The 21,958-nt window shown below is 36.3% G+C and overlaps 1 protein-coding gene across 2 annotated transcripts in view; it reads left to right on the plus strand.

Annotated features, from left to right (window-relative positions):
- Positions 1-20,091, plus strand: part of LOC114047060 (pre-B-cell leukemia transcription factor 3) — a 300,024-nt gene extending 279,933 nt beyond the window's left edge. The window contains exons 6-9 of one of the 2 annotated variants that reach the window (XM_027867750.1): positions 9,668-9,833; positions 11,897-12,009; positions 13,246-13,335; positions 18,534-20,091. In XM_027867750.1, coding sequence (XP_027723551.1) covers positions 9,668-9,833; positions 11,897-12,009; positions 13,246-13,335; positions 18,534-18,626 — 462 coding nt within the window. In that variant the 3' untranslated portion in view covers positions 18,627-20,091. The remainder of the gene's footprint in view (positions 1-9,667; positions 9,834-11,896; positions 12,010-13,245; positions 13,336-18,533) is intronic. The other variant, XM_027867752.1, reaches the window with a different exon arrangement.
- Positions 20,092-21,958: the final 1,867 nt, after the last annotated feature.

Consider the following 21,958-nt stretch of genomic DNA (forward strand, 5'->3'; position numbering starts at 1 on the left):
GTCTTTTCATCTCCAAGCTAAATATTCCCAATTCACATAATTGTTCTTTGTATCACAAGGTTTCTCCATCAGCCGTGAATGGCCAACCACAATCTAGTTTAACACCCTTGCTAAAGTGTGGCAGCCAGTGTTAGACATAATATTTCAAATTTGGAGTGCGCAATTACAGTGAATGTATCCCCCACCCCCCCAAAAAAATCTGGACATTAATTCTACTAATGCAGCCTATTTTCATGTTAGTTTTCCTCCTCCCTTTTAAAATTGATGCCTTTTATGTTATTTTTACTTCAGTTGTTTCATAATAAACTCACTCCTGACCCCTAACAATTAAACCCTGCCTTGCAACAAAGAAAAACAGTTGAACAAACCTGACTGACAAATGAAATCATGTGTGACAGTATATGCAGTTTTCTACACCTGTAGCTTCATATCCTTCTCAGAGAGAAGCTTTTCTTCAACCTTTGCTGTCCAAGACCAAAATTGTTCATTGCAATTAATGTTTATTTGTCTTTTAATGTTGTTTTCCTATACAGTATTTTCTTGGTTCTGCATTCTTTTTCTTATATGAATATTCCGAATTCTCACGATCATCATTCCTTATGACAAAACAAAGTTCCATTTATTTTTAAACAACAAATTTTTTAGCTTTACCTTCAGTTGGTGGGTTTCAACTTTGTTGAAACTACTACCACACGGAGTGCTACTATAAATAATTTCTTTTATATTTGAGATATTTCTCTTTTGTCACTAATCTTCTTGGAATATGTACCAAAAAGTGAGATGGTGAGATTAATGAATATTGCCATGTAGTGACTTTTCATACCTTGTTCCAATTTGTTTTCCAGAATGGTCAGACTATAGCTATACCAACAGTATATGGTTGTATTAACTTATCTATTTTTTTATCATCTTTGCCAAGTTGCTGGTTGTAAAACAAAAATCTCATAATTGGTTTAATTCATATTGTTATTTATTATTGTTTCTTCATATAATTCATATAATATATATGATATATCATATATGATAATCATATAAAATATAATTCATATAATAATCCATATTATTACTTATTATTGTTTCTCTTATTAGTGATTTGAAGCATTTTGAAGTATGGTCGTTGATGATTTGCATTTCTTTTGGAAACTCTTCATATCCTTTGACTACTTACCTGTTGGGGAATGACTCTTGTTCTTATATGTTTGTTTCCATTCCCTACATATCTAGGAAGTCAGGTTTACATCAGAGCTACTTGATATAAAGATTTTTTTCCCCTAGTTAAGAGTTTCTTTTATATTGACTGTTTTGATTTTGTTGATGCAAAAGCTTTTAAATTTTGTTTTATGGAAATTTTTATTTTATTTTTCATGATTTCTTTTATTCTTTGTTTGGTTAATGATGTATCCCCTAAATATAAATCTGAAAGGAACCTTCTTCCATTCTTTTCTAATTTAAAAAAATAATGATCAGTTTTAAATAGTGACCTTTTGTATTTAGACTGCACATCTGTTTGGTTCAGATTGTGTTAAATGGTTTGAGCTGCCCAAACTGCCTTCTAGTTTACCTTACAGTTCTTTTTAAATAGAAAAATCTTCTCTCTGTGATATTTGTTCTTAAGTTTATTAAACACTAGGATGAGGCATTTGATTCCAAATCTTTTTTCATATATGTATATCTACATGTGTATATATATAAACATTACATTACACACACACTGTGTGTGTATGTATAACATTACAAAAAGGGATGTGAGTATTTTTGTGCAACCTTATTTAGAGTTTCTTTTGCTTAGGACTAATCCTAATAGACTAATCCCTTAGTATATCCTTCCTCTAATTCCTTTTTCTCCCTTTTCTTCTTTCCCTCCTATCCTCATTAAGTGAAATGTATTGCTGTGTCCAGCTCTGTATATATTCTTTCCTCCTTTGACCAGTTTGTATGAGAGTGAGGTTCAAGTGTCAGTCACTCTACCCCACCCCTTCCTTCTTTGTTTTGTATAGACATATTTTTACCTCTTGTTTATGCAAAATAATTTCCCCTGATTTTCCTCTCCTTTTCCTCTTCTAGTATATTCTTCTTCTCCCTTTCCATTCTTCTTTTAAGATTTTCAAGACATAACAAAACCATTCCCAGGCCTTATGTCTAATTAGATTTCCTACATGACCCTTGATAATTAGGGTTTAGAGGAGGCACAAATATTGTCTCCCCATATTAGAATGAATCTATTTTAAGTACCTTATGATTATCCATGTTTACCTTTTTATGATTCTTTTGACTCATGTGTTTGTACCTCAAAGTTTCTATACAATTCTGCTCTATTCATCAGTAATATTTGGAAGTCATCTATCTTATTGAAGATCCATTTTTTCTCTTATGGGATTATATTCAGTTTTTATGCGTAAGTTATTCTTGGTGATAAGTCTATATCCCTTGCCTTCTGGAATATTGTATTCCAAGTTTTCCCTTCCTTCATAGTGGTAACTGTAAATCATGTGTGATCCTGACTCTGGCTCTTCAGTACTTAAATTCTTTCCTTCTTTTTAGCTATTTGCATGGTTTCTTTTTTTGTTTGTTTGTTTGTTTGTTTTTGTTTTTTACCCAGAAGCTCTGTATTTTGGCTATGATGTTCCTGGAAATTTTCATTTTTTTTCCCCCTAGAGATGACCAATGGATACCTTCTATTTTTACTTTACCTTGTAGTTCTAAGAGATCTGGGAAGTTTTCTTTTAAGATTTATTGAAGCATGATGTCTAAGCTCTTTCTATGGTCATGACTTTCATATAGTCCAATTAAATTTTTTTCTCTTTGAGCTGTTTTCTAGGTAAGTTGTTTTTGCTGTGAAATAGCTTACAATTTCTCCTATTTTTATTTTAGTCTTTTGACTTTGTTTTAATATTTCTTGTTGTCTCATGGAGTCAGTAGCTTCTGTTTGGTCCACTTTAATTTTCAGGGAATTTGTTGTTTGGGCAAGGTTTTGTACTTCTTTTGAAAAAGTGTTAATTGACTTTCTAATTCTTTCTTCTATAGCTCTCATTTCTTTTCCAATTTTTTCCTCTAGTGCTCTCATTTCATTTATAAAAGCACTGAAATGTTCTACAAAGTGCATTCTTGGCCATACTCCATTTCTGTCTCCTTGTGCTGATTGGAAAAATCACTGTGATTTTTTTCCTTGTATTTCCCAATCAGGATTCAGTCTGATATGTTTTCTAGTTCTGTTTGGAGGATCTTTGGGGCAGGGGAGAGATCTTACTTTACTTCTTCCTGTTATCCCACCTTCTTATCTTTACTTTGATAATTACAGCTTTATAATATAGTTTGAGAGCTGGTCCTACAAGACCCTCATGCTTTTTTTTCTTTTTTTCTTTTGATGTACTAAACCTTTTGTTTCTCAAAGTAAAACAGCCATGTAACAAGATTAGCTCATTTTGAGCATGTGAAATTAATTTATACCCCTAGGTATTTTCCAACATGAATTTTTATCAACTGAGTTTCATTTTGACCAATTGTTTTGGCCTAGTGAGATCTTTTAAAACCTTAATTATGATATGCAATGTGTTAGCAGTCCTTACCAGTTTTGTGTAATTTTCTGGTTTATAAAGCATGGCATGTGTTTTTATGTCTTTGACAAATGTTGAAGAAAATGGAGTCTCTGGGATACACTATTTGAGGTTTTTCTCTATGTTGATATTACTCCACTGATCACCACTCTTTCTGTATTAATCAGTGCCCTATGAGGACTGATTAAAGGAGCTAAGGGATGTTTAACCTGGAGAAGAGAAGACTTAGGGTAGTTGTGATTGCTGTCTAAGTATTTGAAGGACTGCCAGGTGGAACTAAATTTCTTCTGCTTGGATTCAGAGGCTAAAAGTAGGAGCAACTTATAGAATTTCCTTAGAGGAAGACTTCAACTTTGACAAAAATAACTTCCCAACACTTAGAGCTACTCAAAAGTGGAATGGGCTGCCTCAAGAGATGGTACATTCCCTCTCGTTGAGTTTTTCAAGCAGACGTTAGATGACTTCTGGTCAGCAATGTCAGGGGAAGAATTCCTGGTGCTATGGGAGTTGGACTAGATAGCCTCTGGGTTTCCTTCAAATTTAGATTCTCCGATGCTGAATATTTCTGTTTAACCAGCTCTAATTATACCTGTGTTTTCATCCAGATGATATTTCTAAGTTTTGTCCTTAACTATATAGAGTGATTTTTTATCAAATGTCTTGGAGGAATTGTGCTAAACCATGTCTTGGGCATACCCAGTTCAAGTCTAGAATACTACTTAAAAGAGAAAATGAGATGTGTTTAACTTGTTTTTAGAAAAGCCAAGCTGGCTTCTAATGACCATGATCTACTTTTCTAAATGTGCCACAAACCATCTGTTAAGTCATTTTTGAATCTTTCTGAGTTCAATTTTACCAGTCTATACTTGTTCAAATTCAGCTTTTATACTTTTGGGAAGAAATAGAATATTTGCCAGACTCCAGTATTCTAGCACTTTCTTCTTTTCTAAGATTTCTCAAAGATTACTTTCTGTCATCTATTAACATTACACTGTCTTCTCCAAGGAAACTTTTTCTCCCTTTTTTGTTTATCTTGCTCCAAAAGCAGATTTAAGAAATACTTAAATAGATTTGTGATCTCATTGACAAGGGCATTTTTGCCTCTGGTTCAGACCAGAAACATACATATTTTCTTATCCTTTGCAACTTTTGTCCATGTTTTTAAATAAAGTTTTCCAAAGAATAATAAAATGATCCATGTGCCTGTAACATTTTGAGGTATGAAATATCCTCTGTTCACAACAATGCTGTAAAGCAGGTAGTACAAATATTATTTTAAATATTAGGGAAATTGATATTCCTGGATGTGAAGTGACTTGACTATAACTAGTATAACTAGTACAGTTTTGATTCTTTTTACATAAGTATCTCAAAAGATTAAAAAATTTCTTCCCCTATAATTTTGTATTGTTTTTTGAATTTTTTTTCCATGCGTCAGCTCATTCAGGGCTTGAGCCTTCCTAATATCGTTACAGGTTATACCACTTTTCTAAATTCATCCTTTTGCTATGTGCATCTCTAACCCTCTTCAAACAGTACTCTATACGAATATTGGTTTCTTTAGAAATGTAATAAATCCAACAATATTTAGTAATGTATCTATGTACAGTGTACTGTGATAGGTGTTGGTGGTACAAAGATGAAACAATGTTTGGCATATAAAACTTTTCATCCTCTGGCTCCAATCCATCTTGCCAGATTTATTTTACTTTCTTTCCCACCCTACTTCCAACCCACAACTCTATATTCTAGCCAAACTAGTTTACTTATGATTCCCCATGGATAACATCCCATCTCCCACCTCAGTGCCTTTGCATTATCCTCGATGCCTAGAATGTTCGCTCTCTTCATTTCCAAGTTATGAATAATGTAAGGCTCAGCTCAAGTGCTATACTCTGTGTGTCTTTCATTGTTCCCTCCCCCATTTGTTAGTATTCTCCTCTACCCCAAAGCACTCTGCATTTACTCTATATATTTTATATTTGTGTACACATATTCCTTCAGAAAATAGACTGTCCTTTGGGGTGGAGGAACTATTTTCACTTTTTGCCCTTGTATTCCCAGTACCTAGTGCAAGCCCTAGAACATAGTAAGCACTTAATAAATACTTGTTGAATTGAATGATACACATTTTCTCAAGAATCTTGCTACAGAGTATCTTCTGTTTCTCTTTCTCATTGTGATTATTTGGGATCAGTTAATCAGAATTTCATATTGTAGGGACATTAGTTCTTCTTGACGTATATTTCCTTTTAGAGTCTGTCCATGACAGCATATCTGTCTCTTTTTTAAAACCTTTTGCTTTTATATCATATTCCTTTCTGAATTAATTTCTTTTCTTCAGTTTATCACATTTCTTCCCCTCCACCCTATCCCTTGTAAGAAAGATTTTAAAAGGGGGGAGGGGGGTGCAGAACAGTTCAGCAAAACTAATTACCACATCACCCATAACTAAGTGTTTGCAGTAGTCTACATCCATAGACACCCACCTCTGGGGTCCAGATAGATTGTTATAATTATGCAGTGTTTAGTTTCCATGTTTTGTTGTTATTGTTGTTCTTTCCTTTCATATTATTGTAATCTATATATAATTGTATATATATATATATAATATTTCTGGTTCTGTTTACTTATTACTGTGCATTATTTCATATAAGTCTCTTGATTCTCTTAATTCTTATTATTTATTGTTTTTTACAGTTTAGAAAATAGGCCATTTCATATATACATACATTTTGGCTAGTCATTCCCAAGTGATGGGCACCTCTACTTTGTTTCTGTTTCTTTGCTATCATGAAAGTGTTGCTATGAATATTTTTGTGTACATATAAATTTTCTGTCTTTGAAATCTGTGTGGTTTATGCTTAGTAGCATTATCTCTGAGTTAAAGGAATTTTTATCTTTTTTCTGAACTTGAAATTTTTTTTTTGCTTTTCTATAATCTAGAGTAGAGGTATAGGCCAAATGTAGCCCACAACACTCCTGAGCGTGGCCTGAATCAGATTAAAATATAATTGGGAAATATTCAACAACATAAATAAAAATACAGTAAAACATAGATTAATATTAACATGTGGTTTTCTAAGTCAATATGTGGCCTGCAGGGATTTTTATGTATAGTTTAGTGGCCATTTAAGTTTGAATTTGACACCACTGGTCTAGAATATATTAATTGCACTGGTAGGGGATAGAAGAGATACATCTAGAAAACAATTCATGTGTAAAAAATCTTGGGATTTTTGTTAACTGTTAGCTCAATATGATTGTAGTGATTTAGCAACCCAGAGAGTTAAATTTTGGGATAGCTCTAATTGTTAGGAAGTTTATGCTAATGATTACCTAAGCAATCAGTTGGCATTGTATGTAGAATGAGGGGTTGAGGAGCTGATAGGTCCATTATATTCTGCTTTGGTCAGGCAACGTGTGAAGTATTGTGTCCTTTTATGGGTGCTGTATTCAGAAGGTATGTTGACAAGACTGGGAGGTAACCACAATGATGAAAGGACTCAAACTATGCCAGATGGGCATGAGTAAAGAAACTAGGAATGTTCAGTCAACAGAAAAGATGACAGGTAGAACAGAGGTGAAAATGACTTCACTTGGACTTACAGGAAGAAGTAAGAACAGTGAAAGAATGTTACCAGATTTTGACTTGCTAAGGAAAAAATTCCTGACAGTTACAGCTATGCCTAGATGAGCTTTCTCAGAGTGTAGTTAGTTCTTCATAAGGTGATGGCCTTCAAGTAACAGGTGACTATTTTTAGGGATGTTGTAGATGGAATTAATGTGTTTAGGATTTGGACTGGATGACCTTTGAGATGTCTTCCTACAGCAAGCCTCTGATCTTATGATCTCCTTTGAAACCAAGCATTCCCTTCCTTCATTAATAGGAACTCTTAATATAACAGGTTCACTTGATTACCATCATTTACACATCACTGTGCTGGAACCTATTTTAAATTGGCTATTTAGGGTTCTCACTTAGGGCAGTGATGGAAAATATATTAATGTGAATAAGATCTTCTTTTTAAAACAAACTAACCTGGGGCATGGCATACTTTTTAGTGGAACACCATAATTTTGGTTTCAATAGCCAAGGGTTAAATTTGATGTTACTAACAATTATGTGCATTTTTTGAGAACACAATTCATCCATTCTAGTTCTTTGGCATAACACCTACCATCTTGCAAATGGTAGACACCAAATGAACATAACTGATTGAAGGATATCCCTGAAGAATGAAATAATAGTAGATCAGGAATTTCTGGGAATCTACTAAGAACCTCCCCTGCCACATTTTCCCTCCTAATTTTCATTTCTTTCATTCTGAAATCAGTTGTGTTGGAGAGTATAGTGTTTGTCTTAGAGGGTATTGGTCTCCCAGGATAGGTATAGTTCATTTGGACAACTTCAGTAGCATAAAATATGTACTGAAACAGCAAGGCAAACTTTGCTTCTCTCATGTAGCCTCCTTACCAGGAGCCTCTGGTTTCTTGTGGAAGTATGAGCTCCACAGAGGTCAGAGAGTTATCTGATGTCCAAGCTAATTAAAAGCTTGACAGAGATGATCAGTAAGTATGCCAGGTGGTATGAATTAGGTTAGGGGTTTTCATCCACCCCTTTGTTTCTTCCCAGGGCCCCTGAACTGTCATATGGTAATAACAACTTGCCAGTGACCTGGGTTAATTTTAGAACAATGACCCTATCCCAGTATCCTACCGCATACTCCTTAGAAAAATTGATTAAGAATTAAAGAAATGTATTTTTAAACTATTACTTTAAAAAAACAGGAGGGCAGATTCTGTTACATATAAAGTGGGCAATTTCTTTTAAATTACTGTGTGGGTTTTGGCTTCTCCACATAACTTATCTGCAGGTGTTTAAATACCCTCTTGTAATCCTGTAAGGCATGAGTCTCTGCTGTGAAAATGGTGATGGTGGAAATGTTCCTGTTGCCTAGTGCGTCTTGGAAGCTTTCAGGGTATGGCACTGGCTGACATCCACGCAGGTAGCATAGAAAACTACAGAAATACAAGTGGCCTTTCTGCTTCAGTATCCAGCTTTACTGGAATTACTTAAGTTTTCAGGTTGACATTTGCATGGGTTAACAGGTAGAGCCTGAGAGCTGTGTTGGCAGTCATAGAGTATCTTCAAAGACAGAAGATAAAGTGACTTTCCATTCATTATTGATTTATATTATTCCTTTTATTTTCAGTGGAACAAACATGATTCTTAGCTATACTACCGCCAAGGTTGTTCCAGCCCAGAAATAAAGAACAATTCATTCTTTTCAAAATATCTCTTATTCTTTTTTTTTCAATACTTAACAAGAGCTGTAGCTTTATCAGGGTGGGCACTCTCCTGGTGCAGGTCACAGACCTTCCATGTATTAGAAGTCGGTTTTATGTGTTGTTGAGGCTAACGTATTTCATCCTCTGGTGACAATGCTTATGGTGATGAGCTCCCCCACACTAAGGGAGGTGCTCAGAGGACAGGCCTACAAACTTCCATCAGCAGACCTATCCTTGAAGCCTTTTCAGCTTCATAGGATTTATGAGTTTATATTTCATGCGCATGGCCCTCAAAAACCCAGGGTCATCTCCATGCCACAGTGAGGCATGTTGAGGGGAGAGCTTTAGTGGAATAATTCTTTTTTAAACAAAATTAATCAAAAAATTCAACCTAAATTTATTAAGTACCTGCAATATGTGGAGCATGGTATCAAGTATTTCTCCCTTGCACCCTCACCCCAACCTCTTTATCCCTTTCAGGTGCTTTGGAGAATTAAAAGGTTCAATGCCTTGATAAATGTGACCTTGGGAACAGCGATGAATGCCACTTAATCACATTGGGCAAATCCAAGATAAATTTTTTTTGTTTTAAAAGGTTAATTGACACATTGACACATTGACACATACTTGGCAAGAGAGGTAGAAAACTATATCATGTTCTTATTTATAATATCACACAATTGATTCTTGATCATTATAACTGTAAGGTTTCAGGCCTGGGAAGTAAGACTAGTGAATAGAACATTATCTTGGGTAGTCATACTGATTTGACTTTTTTTGCTTTGGTTTCTCTTCCCCTCTTCCACCCCTGTAATCTGTAGGTATCCAACTGGTTTGGCAACAAGAGAATCAGGTACAAGAAGAATATAGGGAAGTTTCAGGAAGAAGCCAATCTCTATGCTGCAAAAACAGCAGTGACCGCTGCACATGCTGTGGCTGCAGCAGTCCAGAATAATCAGACGAATTCACCCACTACACCAAATTCTGGTAGGTATTGAGAATTTCTCTCTCCTATCTGGTACAGGAAGCTTTATAACATACAACACACAAAGCAGAGCAGGGAAGAATGGTCACATGTGGATGTGTGGTGAATTCTCTTCAATACTCAAATGCTTATCTAGTCTGTAGAGGCAGCCTGGGATAATGGAAGGAACACCCTAGACTTTAGGTTAGGACCTGGGTACTAGTTCTGGCTGTTCCTTAAACTTAACTCTGTGACCTTGGGCAAGTCACTTGTCATCTCTGGGCCCTAATTTTCATATTTGTAAAATTAAGGTGTTAGAACAGATAGTCTCCTAGTCAGTTGACTTCTCTGGACCTCAGTTTTCTCATCTATAAAATGAGAGGATTGGACTAAATGATCTGAGGTCTTTTCCCATTTTAATTTCTGATTCTATGAATGAATGACCCCCCAAATTTGACTACATATTATTACAATTTTGTAAAGGCATGTGTAAATCAATTTATCTATAATGAAAACTTTACTTTTTGTTGGAAGAGTCTCAGGGATTTTTTTTCTTAGACATTTCAGTAAAAGTCTTTTTATTCAATAAGCAAACAAGCCAAGTTCCATCTCTAATTGTTGTTTTATTTATTGTTCAACATATCACTTTAAGGGTTAACAATGAACTCTTGAAAGCATGAAATATCAGAGATGGAAAATGTACATGTTGCTGGCTGCTTAATGCAATTGAGAATAGAGTTTATTGCAAGCACTTTGTACATAACATAACTAAGTACTGTTGTTGTTTAGTTGTTTTTCAGTTTTGTCTGACTCATCATGAGTTTTCTTGAGGTTTTCTTGGCAAAGATACTGGACTGGTTTGTCATTTCCTTCTCCAGCTCATTTTACACATGAGGAAATGGAAGCCAACAAGGTTAAGTGACTTGCTTACCCAGGGTCACACAACTACTATCTGAGGCCAGATTTGAACTCAGGAAGATGAGTCTTCCTAACTCCAGGCCTGGTCCTCTTTCCACTGTGCCACCTAGCTGCCCAAAAATATGGTCCTGCTAATTTTACAATTCCATTACATTTTGCCCACTTCAACTTCTTTTACTCACATACCATTTTTGTAGTGTGAATAATAATAATCAAGGATTTAAAGTTGGGGGTATTATTAATATCAATAATAATATCTGACATTTCTCAAGAACTTTATAGTTATGATGTGTTTTACTTTCATGATCTCAGTTGATCTGCATACCAACTCTAAGGTTAGATAGCACAAATACTCTTTGGCCCATATGATGAAGAAACAGAGGCTCCAGAGGTGGAGTATCTTACCCAAGGTACCACACCTATTAAGTGGTAGAGTAGACCTGGACTCAAGTCTTTTGACTGGTTCTTTCCACATTTCTTCTCCATTAGTGCAGCCGCACTGGAATCACACTGCAGCAAAGTTTAGGCCAAAACTGTAAAGTTCACAAAGATGTGAACTTTACAGTGGGGTAAAGAACATTTAAAAATTGTGGCAAACCTAAATAAAAATGAAAGACATCCTAGTACCCCAATAACAAATTGACTTAATTGGCAATTAAGGATCATTACCTTCCTAAGGAGACCTTTTAAATATACACACAAAAGTAAAAGTTCAGAGTATTTTTTAATGGGACATGAACATTGTGACTCTCTAGGGGAAAGTTAAAATAGAACTTGTTGTTAAAATCGAACTTCAAACAAATTTTTCTTCTCTGGGTAATTGTCCACCATGATAGTTAATGATGTTGAAGGGCCTTTTTAAATAATTAACTTATGGGCATAGAAAGAAAGGAAAGTTCCAGGACAATGACGGCTGTATTTTGTATTTAACATTACCCATTAATAGGACTGGATTCAAAAGCAAGGCCTTCAAGTGGTTATCTTTCTCTCATAGCACCTGAACCCATGCAGGTGCTCTCCATTCTCTTAGATTTTGATACATTTATGTTATGCACAACCTTTTCCTTTTCTGCCTCCTCTCCCTGTTCTCAATTCTCTTGCCTCTAGATCTTTGGGGGTTATGTGTGTAGCTCTCTGTTATTCAGCTACTTAACTCTTTCCTTTCTAGGTTCTTCTGGTTCTTTTAACCTCCCAAATTCTGGGGACATGTTCATGAACATGCAGAGTCTGAATGGGGATTCTTACCAAGGGTCCCAAGTCGGAGCCAATGTGCAATCACAGGTAGGAGAAGTGCCCTCCAACTAGAGCCTTTCTATCAGGGTAGGGTTTGGGCTCAAAACTCCACCTTACTCTGGCTCCACTGAAACATTCTGTACTTCTCTGCAGAACCTATACTTTCTATTTCTTAATGTGACCTAATAATAATAGCTCCCATTTCTATAACGCTTTATGGTTGAAAAAGCGCTTTCCTCACAACCACCCTGTGAGGTAGGGAGTGCAAGGATTATTATTCCCATTTCACAGATGAGGAACCTAAGGCTCAGTTCCTAAAATCACATAGCTACTAAGTGTCGGAGCCCTAACAACCCCAGTATATAATTTAATGAGAATTCAAATAAACAGTGATTTTTGAAGATTCAAACCTGACAAACTTTGTGAATGCATTCGGCTCTGGCTTGAGCTCATGGCAGGGGGGGATTGGTGCCTCTTACTTTTGTAGTTAAATTTGAGAGAACTGTTGGGTTTCCTTTTTTTAAAACATGATGTTTCATTGTCCTTTTTTTTTTTTAAGTCAGAACCACAAAAACCTGAGCTGCCAAAGTATTTTCCATTCTCAACACAACTGCCTACCATATTGGTTCAAATATAGGCCACCCCTAAATATAAAACATATCCCTAAGAGGACATCTCTTTGAAAGGAAAAAAAAATTCTATAGGTAAACATTGAAAAATAATCACACAAAATTTATCTTAAAATATACTGTTAAGAGTTGAGTCTTTTAAAAATATTTTTCAAATGCAATAAAGATGGTTTTTTTTAATCGTTATTGCTTTATTTGTCTTTGTCAATTTGGTTATTGTTTGGTATATACTGATTTTAGCATGATTATAGGCTACACTCAGGAATTGTATGATTCAGATTTGGGAAAAGAGTGTAGCCTATATTTGGACCGATAAGGTATTTAATACATCTATTGTGTGTGTGATCATGTGCACAAACTCACATTCATAAAGAGGTTTTCAGCCACGCCCAAATGGTTGCTGTTGACCACATTGAGTGGAACCTACCATTTGCATTGCCACAAAGGTGTAACTGTTTTGCTGGCATGAGCAAACAAAGATGTGAGTTTAAATATGCAAGGAATTGTTGAAATTCTGCCAGTCATTTTTGATTGATAAATTTGTCTTTCATAGAGGATGCTAAACCCTTATGGCACACATAATTCAAAATGTTTCCTTTTGTAAGTGATGATCTTTTAATAGATTTGGGATGATGAATTCTGTTTCATCTCACAGGTGGATACCCTCCGTCATGTTATCAATCAGACGGGAGGCTACAGTGATGGCCTGGGAGGAAATTCACTGTATAGTCCACATAATTTAAATGTGAGTACCCTTGGGAGCATTATTTGGAAGAGCCATAGGCATTGTCAGACAAACACAGTGACAACTAAATGGCCCCTGGGCTTGCTGCTCACTTATTTAGTATTTGTAATGGAGGAAAAAACCTCCCCTCCCCACCCCCATCCCTTTCCTTGTGATGAAGGATTTAACATGTGAAGGAAAAGTTGTGGATTTTTCTTATTTGGAGGCTCTTCCGATGAACCGAGGCCAAAGGAGATGAGACCCTGGATATTGTTAAGATGCTTACTAGACTCCAAACACCCATTGACATTTGTAATTTATAGGTTCTTTACTGAAGGTCAGCATATTATAAATTCTTTTATGTTCATTGTGCTCTTTTCCAGGTAGGTGGCATAGCTCATGCTATATTTTTAGATTCAAGCAGGAGAAGCATTGTGAACTCAGAGAATGTTAAAGCTGAATGAGGCCTTAGAACATAGAATATTACAACATAGGTTATTAAACATACAGAGCTGGAAAACACGTTAGAGATCAGGTGGTTTAACCCCTTATTTACCAGAAGAGGAAACTGACCCATACAAAAGTGACTTATCCAAGGTCACATAGCTAATTCTCAAAACATGGAAAAAATTGTATTACCGAAGTTTTATCTGACAATAGAGAATTCCATTCTTATGAGACAGCTGAATAAAGGATCAGCCGATAGCATGAAATTCATTTTAAATTTCCATTGGCTTAGCAGGTTTTAGGGAGAAATAATTTTAACATTTCAAAATGTGACATAGTTGGAATTTTTAGCTGGAAGAAACCTTAGAGATGAACTCTGATGTCTAGAAAAGTTGGTGACTTGCCCAAGGTCATAAAGCTAGTAAGAATTTAAATATAGAATTTGAACCCAAATCTTCTGAGTCCAAATCCATTGTTTTTTTCTACTGTATCATATTGTTTCTCGATTCTTCCTACTCCAAGGCTTTAAATTTGAGGAAGGAAGGAAGGAAGGAAGAAAGGAAGGAGCAAGCAACAGATACAGAAACAGACACGTAGAGAAGCCTTTCTTTTTTCCTCCCTCTCATAAACTTGACAACATCACGTAATTCAGCATTCTCTGTCATTCCCTGTTTCAACCCCACATACACCCACAATTTTTGGGCAAATGGATCATCAGGTATTGCTAAGAGGGACTGGAGAGAAGTGTCAGAGAGCCTGAAATGGTAGAGGACATGAAGTACTCAGGATACAGCTTTTTATCCTGGCTCTGATACTTCTTGGCTGGATGACTATAGGGAAATCCCTCTTTGAACCTCGGTTTCTTCATCTATAAAATGGGGAAAATAATTCCACTAGCTACCTCACAGGGCTGTTTTGAGGATAACACCTTGTCAATCTCAAAGCACTAGATAAATATGAGTTGTTGTTATTGTCAGTGAGAGAGTTGGAAAGATTCTCCCTTTTTAAGGCTTCTGCTTGACAGAAGAGTAAATATTAATGATTTTTAAAGTGATTGAGGATGTTCAATTGGAAAGAGAAAAAAAATGTACTATTAAATACTCCAATCTTTTACACTGGAAATGTCAAATCTTTCTTTTTGGGGTTTATAAATAACTCATAATAACCCACAACAAACCATATAAAAAGCCTTTTAGTTGCATTTCTCCTTTTTCATTTAAGCATTTTGAAATGCTTCAGAGAATTTGCGATATCCTTATCAACATGATAAAATATGAAACTGTGATTGCCTGCAGCATTTTACAGACATGAATTCCATCTTCACTGATGAGGCTTGATAAGGCGCTGTTGTATAATACAGTGCATAATCTCAAACCACCAGAGTAAGGATTAATTTATTTTGAAAAAAAGAATGCATGCTGACAACCTCTCCTCCAGCTGCTAAGCTGGGTAAAAATATTGTACATTTGTTGTTTATAAATTTGGATAAAAGAGGAATGATGTTTACTTCAGATGGAATATCTTTAGACTTTTATCTGCACAAGAGGCTTTCTGTTTCTAAGTCGATTTTCAGACCTTGAAAAAAACAACTTACCTCCTATATTGGGAAGAACATTTTTTATAATCCAAATGGATGTGCAGAGCTTTGGAGATATTTAAAGCATCATTGTGATTCTGGGGGTGGGGACAGGGAGTGTGAAAGGGGAGGATATTTCTAGTTTTGTTTTGTGTTCAAACATAAGATGGTTCTGCAGCCGGCTTGGAAATTCTCTTTCCATTTGATACTATTAAGCTCCATGTGGGTTATTTGCAATTGTCTCTCTTATGGGGGAAGGAAAGGTGCTTTATAGGATCATGGGAGTTAGAGTTAGTAGGGACCTAAAGGCCCCAAACCCTTTGTTTTCTGAATGATGCAACCGAAGCCCAGAGTTGATTGAAGAGCTGGGATATGAAACCAGGAGTCTCCTGACTCCAAATTCAGGGATCTTTTACAGGCTTATTCTACTTATTACTATTAGTTGATTCTTGAAAAAAAATAACTTTAAGCACTAAGGACAAGGGAATGGAGTTGGATTTGGATCCATGGTAATGTTGGGCTCAAGAACTAGCTCAGTTCCTCTCAAAATGCTGTGATAGTAAGGTTTTGCAATGGTCTGAATTTAGGTTATACTGTGTTAATAACACTATTGAACAGTGTTGGTCAGGGCAATGTTATATAATGTATGTTTAGAAGGGTTTGATAATTAATCAGGAGACAGAGAACTCCTTAGAATGATTCCTGAAGGAAGAAATAATAGCATTCTTATTTCAGTAGTACAATGCCATGAGAGAGCCAGTTAAATTTCTGTTATCCCCATTTTGGAGACAAAGAAACTGAGTCCTAGAGAAGTGAATTGCCTATGACCACACATTTAAGAAGGATCAGCTGGTATTCAAACCCAGGCTTTCTGACATCAAGTGTGCTATACCATGCCATGTAGGAAAAGAGTTCCTATACAAAATATAATATGAAAGCAGTACAATCTAGACCCAAGTTGGGTCAAAAACCTTGGCAAATCCATCAGCTCCTGGATAGTTTGAATTTTTGAGAATGCATCTTTTTTTTAAAATATATGCAAACTGGAATTTGGAGCAGTGGGGTTGTTTTGGTAGCAAGCCACACCTATAGTGTATTAGTACCTACTAACCTTTGGTGCATTGGCAAGCCTGTGTTCTGGGGGTAGTGTTGTTGCAAAGGCTAGTCTGTGCCCTAAGCATTTGGAGTCTGCCTGGCTCACCCTTGTCTCTCTAGAAAGGGCTGCCCCGTCACTTCCACTCAGTGTTCCCCAACTCATAAGCCCAGCACCTCCCTCTTCTTGACTGACATAAAAATATGTAGCGACAAGCTGTCTGCCACAGCAGAAATTTGATCAGACATTGATTTCAGCAATTGCCTCTATAGGCCAAGACATAAGGCAAATTTGTTTCTGAGCACTGTTATTGCTGATGCAGGTTGGATGCAAGAAGGGCCAGCGGCATGTGGAGACATGTAGTAACATCCAAAATGGGAGCTACATTTATAGATAATTGGAAAACAGATCTGAATGGTGTGTGTTTCTCCACAGTTCATGCATTTTTATTCTAGAGGATCCAATTTGGAGGGAAATTCTGGCCTACATTCACAAGAGGTTATAGCGGGTGGCTGTCAGACATGCCCAGAAAGGATGCTGAACTTTTTCTATAGGAAGGGGAATTAGGTTTGAAGTTTAGGCTTCCTAGAGATCAGAGCTTTGTTCACATGTTGTCCAAGCTAAAGCTCTCATTAATAGCTCACATTTTTATAGTGCTTTACAGTTCACAAAGCTCTTGATAGATCACAAATTCATGTGATCTTCACGTTTAGCCTAGAAAGCATGTATAATTGTCCCCCTTTTATTGCATTAGAAAATGAGGTCTTAGAAGGTAAAGGTGATTTACCCATGGTCACTCTGTTAGGAAGTCGAAGAACTGGAATATGAACCTAGATCTTCTAACTCCAAATCTAGTGCTTTTTTTTTTTCCACACGAGCAGAGAGGGGCTTTATGGGTCATCTGAACCAGCCTTCTCATGAAGAAACTGAGGCCTATTGAGGTAAAATGACTCGCCCAAAGTCACCCAGGTAGTAAGCAGCAGAGGCAAGCTTTGAGCACAAGCTGCATCATCATCATCTTCATAATAATTAATAATAATAATAATAATAATAGTTAGCATTTGCATAGCACTTTAGGGTTTATAAAATGCTTTACAAGTTTTATCTCAATTTACGCTCATAACAACCCAATGAGGTTGGTGTTATTCTTATCTTCATTTTACAGATGAGGAAACTAAGGTAGACAAAGGTTAAATGACTTGCCCAGGGCCATGCTAGCTATACGTATCTGAGGCCAGATTTGAACTCGGGTCATCCTGACCCCAGGTCCAGTGTTCTATCTAAAATTTTGATTAAATCCAGTGCTTGTCTTGCTGCACTACAAGCTTGCTTTCCTTACTACTCCTTCTTAGATTTCTTTGAGAATTATTTTATTTTGAACAGCAATCTAACCACCAACAATTGGCAGCTGGTGGATTCCTGCCGACAGTTGTGTGGCAGAGTCCCTTCTCCAACTTGTTAGTTTATCACCAAATCATCACATGGTGGAATGGCCATGTTTTGTGGACATCTGGTCTCAACATAATTCCACATTCTACAAAGTCCTGCCTGCCAGCAAATGCTTCAGAAAATACCTGTTACTAAAGCAGCTGATGTAAGATACTGGTGTCTCAGGATGAACACTAGATCTGATTCACAGGTCTCAGGGTCAGATCCTACTGCTTATTGTCCGATGTTAGACTCATCACTTAATGTCTCAATCCCAGGACCCTCATTCATAAAATCTGGGTGTTACTCTATGACAACAGCTAACATCTCAATAGGGCTTTATGATATGCCTTCCTCCCAACAACCCCATGAGGCAGAAGCAGGGCAAGTGTGATCCTTCACATTTTACAGGGGGGGAAATAGAGTCTGAGAGGAGAGGTCAAGTGAACTCAGCCAGTAAGAGTGAGTGCCTATGGCAGGGTCTGAAGCCAGGTCTCTTTATTCTAAGCCTTGTGACTTCCTGCTCCAACGTGTCACAGGGCCTACATGGGCTAACTCTAAGGTCCCTTCCAGTTCCAAATGTATAAGCTTCCAACTTGGCAGGGGGTTGGGCAGTGGTAGGAACAAAATTAATATGTGAAAGTATATGAGCTGAACCTTTGTTTCCTATTCCAGGCTAATGGAGGCTGGCAAGACGCAACAACTCCATCTTCTGTGACTTCCCCTACTGAAGGCCCAGGAAGTGTGCACTCTGATACCTCTAACTAATCTCCTAGCAACACTTTTTCCCTGAGCTGATCTGCTTTGATAAGTGCATTCAGAGCAATAGGAGGAAAAGGAAAGAGTTGTTTTTTTGTTTTCGTTTTTGGTAGCCCACCATCTACAGCTTTACTGTAAAACCTTGTCTTATTAGAGAACTTGGGAACCATGTTTTTTAAGGATTCATAATCATTTGTATTTATACTTAAAAATACACAATATTAAAAAGCACTTTATCCAATTAGGCCAAGACTTAGCATTATTGACAGCCCTGTAGCTATTTTATTCTAATTTATTATCAATTGTTTTCACGTGAATGGTTTCACAGTTGCCAATTACTTGACCTTAAGAGTAAAAATTCAATATAAGTTTAACCTCAATAGTGGGAGCAGACACAGATATACATACACCTCACTGAAATTTACCTTCGGGCATATTCCCATCAGAAAACCGAACTGAATCACAGAGTTCCATCATATTTCATCTTTTCATATTTCTTAGAAAGCTGGAATAAAGAGACTGTTCGGTTATTGCAGTAAACGATGGTTGTGTTTCAGAATTTTTCCTCGTCACATTTTTGTTGTGATCTCTTCCTTTATAATTTGATCAGAGACTGGTAGCATCTTTTCTCTCTCTGAAAGCATCAGTGCCCAGAGTCTACTCTGTAATTTAATCATGGATGTAGATTGTTCTAAGAGGTTGCTGCTTAGTTTTGTGAAAGCTGAGATCTGGGGGTTTTACAGTATGAGCCAGGCGCTGCACACTGACTTGTCAAGATTTGCTACTTCCTCTTGGCAACAAAAAGGCACCGTTATATGGAGTGTTGTATATAGTGTAGCAAAAGAGTATTTATACATCTCACCAATCAAAACACAGCTTTATTACCTCATGCGAACTCATACAAACCAATAGAATTTCAACATGTTCTGTAGCTTAGAGTGCTCACTTACTACCTCTGAACAATACTCACGCTGTAGTTTGTCTTTCTTATCTTTTTGCATCTTGTAATTAACTCTTTGTTTCCCTTCATGAAATGTAATGTACATTATAATCTTTTCACACACACACACACACACACACACACACCAAAACAAAAAACAAAATCAGGGTTGCATTTGCAACTTAAAAAAAAAACCTAACGTGGGAACATTGGGTCTTAATTTAACATGGAATCAGTGAAACTGTTGTAAATACTGAGAAACATTTTGAATGTTCTTCATCTTGTTACTAATCCACGCAAAAAAAAATTGTGATGCATACAGATTTCAGTATTCAGTACTGTATATTTCACCCTGTGTAACGGGGCCCCCTATCCTTTTTCTCTTTTGTATTGTATGCGATTCTGAACCTGATTGAGTCATGGAAATAATTTGTGGCAGTGATTCTAATGTATTAAAAAAATGTTTCGTGTTACTTTCTAACTGGATTACACCCTGGATTGAAAAAGTCTTCCTTGTGGTAGTTATATGTAGTTTCAAACATGAATAAACTTTTTGCTTTCATGAACAAATGTTGCTATAATTTCTTACTGTTCAATTTGAAGCCATTAGCTGAAATTACTGTCATCCACAAAACATGGGGAAGAGTTATCCTAACGGGGATTATGCATCTTTTTAAATACAAAGAGTAATTGGCTGATTCTTACCTTACAAGCAACTTTGAAATAATCAATCAACGAGTACTTTTTAAGAGCCTATCCTGGGCCAGCGTTGTTCCAGGTGCTGGGTATACAAATATAATTCTCACCTCAAAAAGAACTTACGTTCTAATGGGGGACATAAGTATATAGAGAATATTGTAGACTAGTAAAGCTTAGCAATTATCTGATCTAATGACCTCACTGTATAAATAAAGAAACTGAGTCAGGGAAAGATTCAATGACTTACTGATTTTTGATAGAGTCAAAAGTAGGAGCTAGGTTTCCTAACTCAGACCTGTAAGCTTTCCATTACACCAAGCTTGCCTCTAGTTTTAAAGATTTAACCATGGTCTCTCCAGCTTTGTCTCTTCAGTGTGGTCAGTCTAGTGATGATAGACTGTTTAAGAGCAGGCAGTGTCAAGTATAAAAATCTGAAAAAGAAAAGTATTTGGTGTCATTGAAAAAAAAAAGACCATTACCAACAAAGCCCCACATATTTTCTTTTAAGCTGACTTTATTAAATCTTATGAAATATAAAATCAACTAAAAACTAATTAGATTTTAAATTATATTTCTTTTAAAATGTTTAGAACTCACATATACATTCCTGTTGCTGACTTCTAAATCTTTATAATAGAAGAGAGGTCAATAACAGGTAATTGGCCTAGTTACTATATCTCAAGGAAATTGACTCACAGGAAATCAGATTAATGTTAATCAGTTGCAGTAAATTGTCTATGATAAATAGAACTGTTTGACTATTTCAGTTAGTGTATCTAGGCAAAGCCAGATGAAGAACCACTGTTACCATTAATCTCTAAGCAGTTATTCTGTGAGAGTAAACTTTATAAAATAGATTATTCTCTGAACTGTTTTCCTAATGTGGGCTTGTGACTTGCCTGTAAGAATCTCTACAATGGCTTCATTGGTATTTGCATGATTCAATTAGCTCATGGGCCAACCTTTCCTTATCTTGGTACATAAACCAATTCCTATGCCAAGATATTTCATAAAAAGACTCTAAACAATCAACGAATCCACCAGCATAGGTATTCCCTCTGCCAATCATATCCCCTCTCTACCTTAGAGAATAGGTCTTCATGAAGTGCTGTGACTAAAGGAAAAAAAAAGTCAACTGGTGACCAACCTTCTGAAGAGGATCCCCTTTTCCCTTAAGTAGGCTAGTCTTTGTAGGAGTTTTATACACACACACACACGCTCACTCACTCTACCCCTAACACAAATCAAATAGAAGATGATAGAGTGTTTTATGAAAAAAAAAATGAAAACAATGGAAAAAAGGAAGTTGGGAAGGAGAGAAGAAGGGAGGAAGATACAGAAATACATCTATACCTATAGGATATCCAGCTAGCTATATATGTGTGTGTATAGATATATATGCTATACACACATACCTATAAAATCTTTTGCCACTCACATACTTCTGAAGCCTTTCCAGCTTGTTTAAGCTTTTCCCAGAGTTTGCCTCCATTGCTATATATAGTCTTTGAAAACTCACAGCCCCCTCCATTACATGATGAAGCTTTAGAGGAAGATACCACTGGCAGCATTTAAAAAAAATACATGTGGAAACACAGCAGACATGCAAGTTTTTTTATTGTTCAATCCAACAATCAAATATTAAGTACCTACTATTTGCCAGGCACTATGCTAGATTCTGGGGGTGCAAAGATAAAAAAGA

The sequence above is a fragment of the Vombatus ursinus genome, unplaced genomic scaffold (genome assembly GCF_900497805.2).
Source record: "Vombatus ursinus unplaced genomic scaffold, bare-nosed wombat genome assembly UNPS02014786.1, whole genome shotgun sequence".
In the NCBI taxonomy this organism is placed as follows: Eukaryota; Metazoa; Chordata; class Mammalia; order Diprotodontia; family Vombatidae; genus Vombatus; species Vombatus ursinus.